General features: G+C 29.2%; 1 protein-coding gene across 1 annotated transcript; it reads left to right on the forward strand.

The window, feature by feature from the left end:
* The first annotated feature begins 6,271 nt into the window (after nt 1-6,271).
* LOC111022179 (uncharacterized) lies at nt 6,272-8,080 on the forward strand. Its single transcript, XM_022299344.2, has 2 exons — nt 6,272-6,496; nt 7,046-8,080. The coding sequence occupies exons 1-2, from the start codon at nt 6,328-6,330 to the stop codon at nt 7,873-7,875; spliced, it is 999 nt and encodes a 332-aa protein (XP_022155036.2). The 5' UTR covers nt 6,272-6,327; the 3' UTR covers nt 7,876-8,080.
* The last annotated feature ends 3,051 nt before the right edge of the window (nt 8,081-11,131 follow it).

Genomic DNA, 11,131 nt, shown 5'->3' on the forward strand with positions numbered 1-11,131 from the left:
TATTATTGGAGTATAACAAAGGTCGGAAAATAAGATTTGAATCTTCAATCTCAAGTGCAAGAGTAGATATTATTTATTGTTTGATATATTGAGTTTAATATCTTATTTTTGTTTGATATATTGAGTTTAAATTAATTAATTAAAACTAATTAAAAAGTTTAAGTTAAATTTATAATCAACCTGATTATATATTAAATTAACATGATAAATTATTGACATGTAATAATTGAATAATAACTAATTGATTGATTGATTAATATATATAGTTAATTAATTTTCACTGATAAAAATATATTAAATTAATGTAATTAAGTATTTTATTAAAAATAAGTAACAAATAATCTAATGATCTATATTATTTCTATTATTTAAATTAATTTAGTGTAAGGATTTACCTTTTGAATAGTTATAATTTATTATTCAATTAAAATTATTCACTCATTACACATAATCAATTAAATTTTATTTATTTATTGAAATATTAGTTCACTAATTAATATATCACAATTATATATAATTATAAAAAAAGAAACATTGTAAAACAAACACAAATATTAATTATTTTCATAAAAATTTGATAACATTTCTATTTTTTTTTCTTTTTCTTTTTTTAGTACAATAAATTGGGGTATTGATATTTGAACCTCCAACCTAGTGAGAAAAGGAGTAGATGTTAATTATTGAGCTAATTGGCATGATAACATTTTTGTTACCTATAGTCAAAGTGAACATAACTAATCGGTAATTGACATATATTTCAAACCAAGGGGTTGTGAATTCGATCCCCCACCCTCACATAATGTACTAAAAAAACATATTTTTGTTACCTAGGGCATTCTGTGAAATCTTAATTCGAATATCCCCTTATTATGTATTTGTACGCTTCTGTCCATTGGTTTAGAGGCAATTCTCTAAATTGATCTTGAAAATATTTAATTTTACTGCTTATTCAAGTTTCGACTCACTATGTCAAGCAAGGTTTTAAATGTCAATGTCGACGTGTCGACGGATATTTAAAACCATGATACAAGTGAGAAATAAAATTTTCCCATTACATTCATTTTAAGGTTAAAAGTATAAATTTAGTCCCTATGATTTTAAATGTCTCAATTTAGCCCTTGTGGTTTAGACCTTTTTTTCTAATACAAAAACACGCAAGGGTAGAAATTTGCACGTCAGAGTAGAAATTCGAACTCATAACTTTTTGGTCAAAAATAGGTGTGTCTTAAGCAGTTGAGTAAAGCTCAGGTTGGCTTAGTTCAGTTCTCGTAATTTTAAAAGTTTCAATTTGATTCATATGGTTTAGGCTAGTTTCAATCGTATAGTTAAATTTCACGAATTGTGCCTAAATTCTATTGTACTTACTCGAAAAATTCAACTCTTTCATTTTATTTTTTAGCCATCTCTAAACTTTAAACATAATAAAATAACATTGTTATGGTGAGATAAAAGAAGAATAGACTAAGCGATGGGGCCCGAAGGAAATCCGAGAGAAAGCCCAAACCAGGAAAGGGGGGCCGGCACATGACGTCTTGGGCCGGCTCCTGGCCAACTAGGCCTCGGTGCCGAGTAGTTCGCGGTCTTGTGGCGGTTCATCACGAACGAGCGGATCCGAATATTAAGATGTATGAGGATTCGACTGGGTAAACCCTAAATGAATTAGAACTCGATTTCTATAAATAGAAGGGTAAGCCAAACCCTAGAGGTATGCAAACACAATTAGCCAAGTAGAAAACATCAGGTGATTACTTTTAAAACCATAGGAATTTAATAGGAACGAAATCACAACCCTAATAACTAAATCGAAACTTTTAAAATCACAAGTGACCCAACTAAAACAACGTCTTTCAAACCATAGGACTAAGTTTATAATTTAACATACTTTTTGAAAGTATTTCACCATTCACTCCAAAAGAGTGAAGCAACAAATGCATTTTGGACAATCTCTCTTTACGAAAAAGCATGACCAGAAACACATCGACAAGTGAGGGAGAAAAAATAGGAAAAAAAAGGTCCAATATTTTTACAATCAAACAATTTCAATCGACAGATCACAGCTTGTGGTATGAACGAATTTCGCTCTTCGACAGTCGGTTGGTACAAGTAGCTATCTGTGTGTCACATTTCATTGCCAATCAAAAACACACAGAATGGACAAATGTATTATCTCATTAATGAAACCAAATGGAATTCAACAAAACGACACTAAAAAGTTGCATTAAATCACATAGATGTGAGCACCCCGTGATGGTCGGACAATGACCATATTGTCTTTCCTATTGCTACCCCGTGAACACTCTTTCAGCTCATTCATCTTAAATATATGTTGTTTTATATAATCCGAGTATTAGTTCAATCATAAAAGACATCTATTTATTCCTTTAAAAGTCGGAAGTTTAAATTCAATTATACGATAAGTCAAGAGTGTATTTAGTTGGTAATATGAAAACAAAATATTCATCCATTTTTGAGTGTTATGGGAATATGTATTGGGTAGACTATATGGAAATTGATGTCAATTTAAAATATTATTTTAACATATTTGTGAGGTGGTAGTTACCGACTAAATATTTAGTTCAATCTAAAATAATATTTAACTAATTTATTAACATGTTATAAGTTTTGTAGAATTATTATTTTACAATATTATATAATTTATAATATATTAATTCTACATTTTTTAATTAAAATGAAATGAGTTTATAATATAAAGTCATAGTGTACCAATCATAGTTTGTATCTCTTTTTAATACAATTCTACATTTTAAAGTTTCAAATTCAAAATTTAAAAACAATATGTTTTCGAAACTTCTATTATTTAGATCACAAAATTTAGAAATAGTTTTTTAAAAACACCTGTCAAACACATATTTACGGAACTCATCTAATCCAGTAAATCTAAAAACAAGAAACATAATTAGGATTGCATATCAAATAGTTGCTACAATTTTTCTCTTTTTCTCTCTTTTTTTTTTTTTGTGTGTGTGTGTGGAGTTTGTAAATGCTTTTATGTACTTTCATTCTTCCATCGTAATGGCTTTTCTTTGCTATACATTTGTCTTTTAAGGTTTGGACACCCTTTCGTCACAAGTAATTTTTTGATAGTACTTCTTTTGAATTTGGTTTGTATAGTTTTAAATGAATTTCTCAAAAGGTTCGTATTGTTACCAAATGTTAAGAGTTTGTGTTTTTTTAGTTCTAATTATCTTAGAAGTTAGGTTTCATAATGAAAGTTATAATATTTTAACTAGCTCAGTTATATCTCCGTCAATAATGTTAATAATTTTTGTTATGGTGGGTATTATCATTAGTCATGATTGAGAAAAATGATGAAACTCACGAATGATTGAATGTTATGTTTGTGACTTGAAATGAATAAAACGGCAAAAAGGAGCATGGGGTAATTGACATAAATCTCCAAACAAGAGGTTGTGAGTTCGATCTCTGAAATAGAAGGAAATATGTAACATTAGAGACGGGAAAATTTAATCCAATTAGTGTTTTGGATGTTCAAATTCGAGACAAATTTTGAAAAGATAAAGAAGTGAAAAGGTAAACCATGATTTTTTTAAATTAATCTATAAAATGATCATCCATGAAAATTAAATAAGTTACACAAAAATAAAAAGAAAACAAAATTTTTTTTAGTTGAATAACACCATAGAGATGAAAACTTAAATCTCTTATCTTTTGGTCGAGAAAATATGTTTTAATTAATTAAACTACGTAAAGTTTGACAAAGAAAACAACTTTTAAGACATGATTACATTATGCGGACATGCATTTCATTGAATTTGTGAATTTGTTCCAAAGTATAAAATGTTGTTATCCAAAATCTCTCGAGTTTCTAAAAAGTCACTTTTCTTTTTCCCTTTCATAACTTACTCAAATTTTCAAAAGATTCTTTAAAAAGTATAGTACATAAAATGAACAACCCCATCCTACTTAATTTATGAATTTTGAATTTCAATTAGTTAGTGCAAAAAGATTTGAAAAAAAAAAAAAGAAGAAAAGAAAAGTCATATCTTGTATCTTTTTCAGTTCAAAAAATTATAGGATGTAATCCAACCATTAATTTTTTAGATGCTTTTCTCATCTTTTTCTAAATAATTGTTAATATCATGTTATCATTTATTTTGCACACTTTAAAAAGAATGATCATTAAAATATTAATTAGTTATTTATGATGTGCCTTTTGAGAACCCTATAAATTACACCTTATGAAACAAACAAAAAGCTTATATGGTCTCAAGATTAGGAAGATTTTATTAACTTATTGACACCATGTGGGATAGTGGTCATGCTTTCCCATTAACTCAATCATAATCTTACAAGTCAACAAGTATTTAAATCCAAATCTCATAATATAAATAAAGTTAATTAAAAGGCCATTTTAGTCCCTACATTTTTTAATAAAATATCCAAATTTACTCTTTACACATTTTATAAATTGTAAAAATACTCCCCATGCTTAACTTTTGAAAAAAAAAAAATTCTTTTAGGTCTTCTCGGTGTATATTTGGGTATTATATTCTCATTAATTCTGTCATTTCTTGAATGAAAGTTATTATCATTAGGTTAAAATATAAGTTTGGTCTTAATAAATTCTTAAACTTCTACTAATTTTATGTCTAATACATCTCTGACTTGTTAAACATTTTTTAGAATTGGAATTCAAGATTAAGGATTTAAATAGAACTTTTTAAAGTTTGAAAGTCTATTATACGCAACAACATTATTAATAGTTAATGAATTTATAGGATGTTTTCTTAAAAAAAAGAAAAAAAATTATTGAATGCTTTTTAAAGTTGAGAAACTTGTTAGAGAGAATCTTGAAAATTTAAAAATCATTCTTCTTATTATTAATTAGTAAAAAAATTAACCTCAAACTAACAGCTTCAAATCTTACACTTCACACGCTTGTGTTCTAAAAATATAAAAATAAAAAAGACCTCAAAAGGACGGCAAGAATTATTTTTAAGATTTATTGAAAAAATTAAATTTGAACATTTAAAACTACATAGACTAAAATAGTATAAATTCGAAACTAAAATAGTATTTTAATCTGAAAACAATCTTACAATTTCATCTCTCTTAAAAATGAACAAACCACCGCTCAACTTAAAAATTTAAGTTGATAGGTTGGATAAATTTAATTTATTATATGAATGTTGATACGCAACATCCACTTAGACAAAACAAAAGAGCATATCACACACAATAATGGCATCTTCTGTGTGGAGGAGAAAAAATGGAGGCTTCAAAACTTTTTGACAGATCAAAAAAGAAAAAAGAAAAAAAAAAATATATATATATATATTCACACAAAAACTTGTGATTTCTCTTCTTGTCTCGTGAACCAACAGGGTCCCAATTATTATAAAAAAAAAAAAAAAAAAAAGGTCCAATTATGCTCTCACCCCATGATTCATTTTTTTTCTGTAATTTATCACTAAACATGAAAATTTAAGGGTTTTTGTGACTTTTTTTTTTAATTTTCTAATAAAAAAATAGAATTACACGGTTTCTAAGAATGCAAGAATAATTAAAAGAAAATTATTTATGTTGATACGATGAAAACGAAAAATAATAAAAACAAGAAATTTTGGTGGTGTTGTTTCCAAAATTTATGTAAGAGATTTTTCTAAAAAAAATGAAAAAAAAAATATAAATAGTTGTCGATTTTTTTGTTAAAATTAAAAACATTATCAAACAATTAAATTTACCGTTTTATGAAGCTATAAAAGTTAAAATATTAATTGGAGAGGTTACTGTAATTTAACGTTTTAGAAATTAAAATTACAGTAAAGCTCAATTAAATTAGAAGTAGAACATTAATTGAGGTAAAAATAACAGAATTGGAGTTTGAAGTTTGAACACATAATGGGTTGCGGTAAATTTAACGTGAAATTTTTTAACAGTTTCCGAGCTGTCACCATGACAAAAATGATGATGGGAGAACTTAGCATTCAATTTTTTTTTCCCTTCTTTTTTCGAAAGAAGCATTCACTTCTTCTGGTTTGGGAGTTCACTGACTTTTGCATGAAAGTCATAAATCAAAGCCTTGGTTTTTTAGTGGTTTTTTTTTTTAATAATATTTCTTTGGCTTCTTTCAATTTCATTTATTTATTATTTTTTTTAATTTCAGAGTTTTCAGAAGGTGGGGAAAAAGGACAAAGATGGCAATTTAGATAAGAAGAGAGTTTTTTTTTTTTTTTTTTTTTTTGAGGGCCTCAGAAAGTTTAGTATAAAAGGAGAAGAGAGCTGTAAGTAGGAAATTAAATTCTTTCTTCTTCTTCTTGTTGTTCTTCATGTTCTTGTTGAATAATGAGGCTGTGTTGGATTTTGTTTGTGTTGCTTGTTTTTGTGAACTTGAGTTTTAATGGCTTCTGTGAGGCTAAGAAGATTGTTGTTCCTCCTGCTGTTGTTGTTGGCACTGTCTTCTGTGACACTTGCTTCCAACAAAATCTCTCCAAAGCTCCCCATTTCATCTCAGGTTCTTTCTTTTTCCTCCTTTTTATTTCAACTATTTACAAAAGTGAAGCAAGAAAAAGCCTAGATTTAATGTTGTTTTAGTCACAATATTGGGTTTTTTTGGTTTGATTTAGTTCTTATTGTTCATGCTCTTGCAAGGCAACAATTTTTCAATCACACCCTTTTCTTAAGTTGATGTTAAATGTAATGGATTGTAGGTAAGTTTGAGAGTAGAGAGGAAATTTTCTAATTTTTCTTTCAAATTTGTTTGGAAGTTGGTCAAAAATTCGACTTTTCTTCCAGGTGGCAGCGTATTTAGCTAAGAAAGAGTGACTTATGGTATAGTAGAAAAAGGACAATTATCTAATATGAAGATTTCTAGGTGAAAGCGATCGTTGAGTCGCGAAAATTACGTCCAAAACCGATAATATCATATTATTGTAGGAATACTTAAAAGTTACGGTTATCTTTAACATCCAAATGTGCTTTTACTTGGGACAAAAAATCTTGTGAGACTAAATCATAGAAACCAAAAAAAGTGGGTTTTGATAAAAATGTTTGAATATTGCAGGTGCCACAGTTGCAGTGGAGTGCAGAGATGGAGAAGCCTCGAAAACCAGTTTCCGGCAGCAGGTGAAGACGAACAAGAATGGAAAATTCAGAGTAATTTTACCATTCTCCATAGCCAAACACGTGAAGAAAATCGAGAGCTGTTCTGTGAAACTGATCAGAAGCAGCGAGCCGTTCTGCTCTGTTGCCTCCTCTGCAACTTCCTCTGTTCTTCGTTTCAAGTCCAAGAACAAGAGAGGAACCAGAATTTTCTCGGCCGGATTCTTCACTTTCACGCCATTGGAGCAGCCCAGTTTGTGCAGCCAAAAGCCCACAATTTTGAAATCCCCAAAAACACCAAATGGAATTGGTTCCATTGAATCTGTTCTTCCCCCTCTGGATTCCCCTGTTTTGCCCTCCCCTGTTCTTCCTACAATTCCTGATCTTCCGCCTCTTCCGCCGCTCATTCCCGGCCTTCCGCCGCCGGACGGGATGATCGGAGACCGGAAAAGTAATCCGCAGTTTTTGTTTCCGCCGTTGATTCCCAACCCGCTTCAGCCACCGGCGCCGATTATTCCGAACCCGTTACAGCCGCCGGCTCCGGTTATACCGAACCCGTTTCAACCTCCGCCGGCGCCGATTATACCGAACCCGTTTCAGCCTCCGCCGACGCCGTTTTTACCGAACCCGTTTCAGCCTCTGCCGCCGATACCGTTTTTTACTCCACCGCCGTCGCCGCCGCCGCCGTCGTTGCTCCCGCCGTTTCTGCCGCCGTTGCCTGCCATACCCGGGATTCCCTCTGGTCCTCCTAGAAAAGAAACTTCTTCAACGAGCAAATTACAGAGCCCATGAAGGATGATTTTTCCATTATGATTATGATTAAAAATTGTTACTTTTTTTTTTTGTTATTTTCCTTCTTATGGGTATAAATTATAATTGTAGCGAGGTTGATGTGTGATGGTGTAGTATATGTGAAAATAAATTTAGTGGAATATTAAACTTTGCTAATATTACTTAAATTTGGATTAGAAATAAAAGCTTTAGATTTGAAATCTAATCCTAGTTCTACCAATAAAGTCATTATAATTAAAAGTTCAAATAGCGTGACTCCATATTCTTGTATATTCTCGCATATTCTCGATCTCAACTTTGTATTCCTACGAGGTTGAAGGTTCAAATATTTCCAACCTCACATTTACATTTGTTGAACTAAAAAAATTTATTATTTTCAATTGAAGAGAGATCTAAGAGGAATTGAAGGATTTTTTAGATCTTAAAAGAGAGATAAATTCTTTTAACTAGGATTTAGAATTCAGATTCGACACCTCAATGGATAGAAAAGATTGTTGGGAGATAGACTTTCCAGTATAGCTCACATGCATTTTTTGGTTAATTAAAAGTTTACTCTTTTAGCTTAGCAAAAAAAACTAACAATCAATTATAAAATTTTTTATATTCATCTATACATTATAACATTTATCTTTCATATAAGATAGTATATTATGTCCAATATCATATTATATGGGGAATGATATTAAGATGGGTTGACCAGCCATAAATAGAATTTGGCGGCGAGTGTGTGAGTATTAGGAATAAACCACATAAGAAAGTAGTTAGGTAGTTATCCGCCACAAGAAATGTAGAGATAAAAGATTAAATATTCGACCTCTAAAGAAGGTGCAAGATATGTTAAACCGTTTTTTTAAGTACAAGATGTGTTAAATTATTGAACTATGTTCATATTGACGTATAACTATGCATAGCTATATATTACATGTGATACCAACTAAAAGAGCTGGAACAAGATAAAGAGATGAATTTAGTTTCGTGTTCGAATCAACATGACACAAATTAAATATGACACTAAATAGAGCATGCCCTTTTATATCTTTTTAGGTACAAAATAACTAATAAAAATGACACATATACTTTCAGAGTTAACCAAATATTGATCACAAAATCAAAACCATAGGAGAATTATTACCTCTCAAACCTCTATCATTAACATAGTTATATATGACTTAATTATGTTCCAAAAGATAATTATTTAATCATTGAAATAGTTTTGTGATAGTTGTTACGAGTTTCAAGATAAATCTTAAAGTAATCAGAGCGCAAGGTTCAAAATGTTGATGTTGATAAAAATGTTGAGATTCCGATTTTACGAAAATATTAATGAAAATTTCGAAAAAAAAATCATAGAAGTGGTAGAAATTGATGAAAATTGTTTGAATTACTAAATAGACTTTAATTGTAGCTTAAAGATGTGTAGCTCAAGGGCGTGTTTAAGAAAGATGATAGAATGAGTGATTTAAAAAAAAAAGATTTCTTAAATTACTGTTGAAGTGATACCTTAAAAATATTTAAAGTGATTTATACTTTCTTAAATTCAATTTTTTTATTTTTTAAACATGATCAAGTGAGGGGAAGTGATTTTAACAATGACAAATATGATTTTTGCCAAACATGAAAAATAATTTTGAAAATTTTGTAAATTTGATTGGTAAAAGAAATTAAATTGACGAGTGTTTTAGAATTAAATTTGAAAATGGTGTGAATTTAAATTTGAAAATGAGTAGGTAAAAATAAAGTAAAAATAAAAATTATTATAAAAAAATGCAATTCATGATCGACGTGTGATCGATAGTAGTAAAAAAACAAACTTATCTACGTGTCAATGTGTCGCTCGATATTTAAGGAGAGGATATCTTCCCCTTCAAGAGTATATATCCTATAACTATCCTAATGGCCTTAGGATCTTCCGTCTATAAATAGAAGGTAAATATTCAATGAAGGCATGCTACAAATCCCTACTATTTGCTATGCTCACAACACCTTACACAAAATCCGATGTCGATGAATTCCTTTCTAAAATACAATACTTCATTTCCCAAGATGTTTTCTGAAGTCCATGAATTGAATGTGAAAGAGAGACCTATTTTGATTAATATGTGAAATATTTATCTAGACATATTTTTTCACTTTATCAAACAGGTCCACCTTAAACTTTTAAAGTTATGTCTAATATATTTTTAAATTCGTTAATAAGTAGCTAAATTTTAAATTTTATGTCTACTGGATCTTTAAACTTTCAAAAATATCTAACAAATTTTTTAACTTAAAATTTTGTTTTCAATGAGGTTAGGAATCTATTAAACATAAAATTGAAAGGGAAGAAACTTATTAGAATACAAATTTGAAAATTTGAACATCATTGGACACTTTTTAAATTTCAAGAGCTTATTCGATGTTTTTTTTTTATTTTCTTTTTCTTTCATTATTTGAAAAGATGTATTTTCAATTTTTTTGCAAACAAGTGTTTTCATTTTAGTATTATAATAGCAATAAAAATATGTATATGAAATGGAGGGTGACAGATAAGATTAGATCTCCATCTTAAACTAAATTATCTAGATGGTACTCTTTTCTAAAAATATGTTATTTTAAACCCTAAATTATACCAAATTTCCAAAACTTATTCGAGTTTGGAACAATGTAGCTAGTTCAATAAATTTTCTTTATTTATTATTTTGTTTTAGTAGTGTCAATTTTACCCTAAATATTTTAACTTACTACAAAATTGACCTTCCATTAGCAATTTTCTTTACAAGTTATAATTTTCTTTACAAGTTATACCTTTTAACCTTATAGGTAAAATTGAAGTTTAATACCATATATGCTAAGAGAAAAATTGAAGCCAAATCAATTATACAAATATATATTTATCTACATACATATACCTAGCACACACGTAAAACTACTGATACCAATATCGCTAGTTTTCTCAAAAGCGCCAGAGAGGTTTACCTATGAGACCTAAACCCTATTTTATCACCCACTGTTAGCTCAATCAATAATCGTCTCAACCAACTCTTGTAGGTTTCACGTTAGCACATCAAAGTAACGAACTTCATTTATTAAACAATTAACGATAAAAGAATGATGAGAATATATATAGTTTTTTTGTCTTAAACTACATATATAAGAAACTCATCAAAATTTTCCCGATAGAGGCTAAATCTTTTAGTTCTTTACAAACTTTAAACTACATGGATTAAATTATTATATACTAAAATTTAGAGACTAAATTATTGTATCAATTTGAAAG

Source organism: Momordica charantia (genome assembly GCF_013281855.1).
Source record: "Momordica charantia cultivar OHB3-1 chromosome 8 unlocalized genomic scaffold, Mcharantia_2.0 BLBB01000008.1, whole genome shotgun sequence".
NCBI classification, from domain to species: Eukaryota; Viridiplantae; Streptophyta; class Magnoliopsida; order Cucurbitales; family Cucurbitaceae; genus Momordica; species Momordica charantia.

Coding starts and splice junctions, on each gene's coding strand:
- LOC111022179 (XM_022299344.2), top strand. CDS start 6,328: ATGAGGCTGTGTTGGATTTTGTTTGTGTTGCTTGTTTTTGTGAACTTG. Junction 6,497..7,045: donor AGCTCCCCATTTCATCTCAG/GTTCTTTCTTTT, acceptor TGAATATTGCAG/GTGCCACAGTTGCAGTGGAG.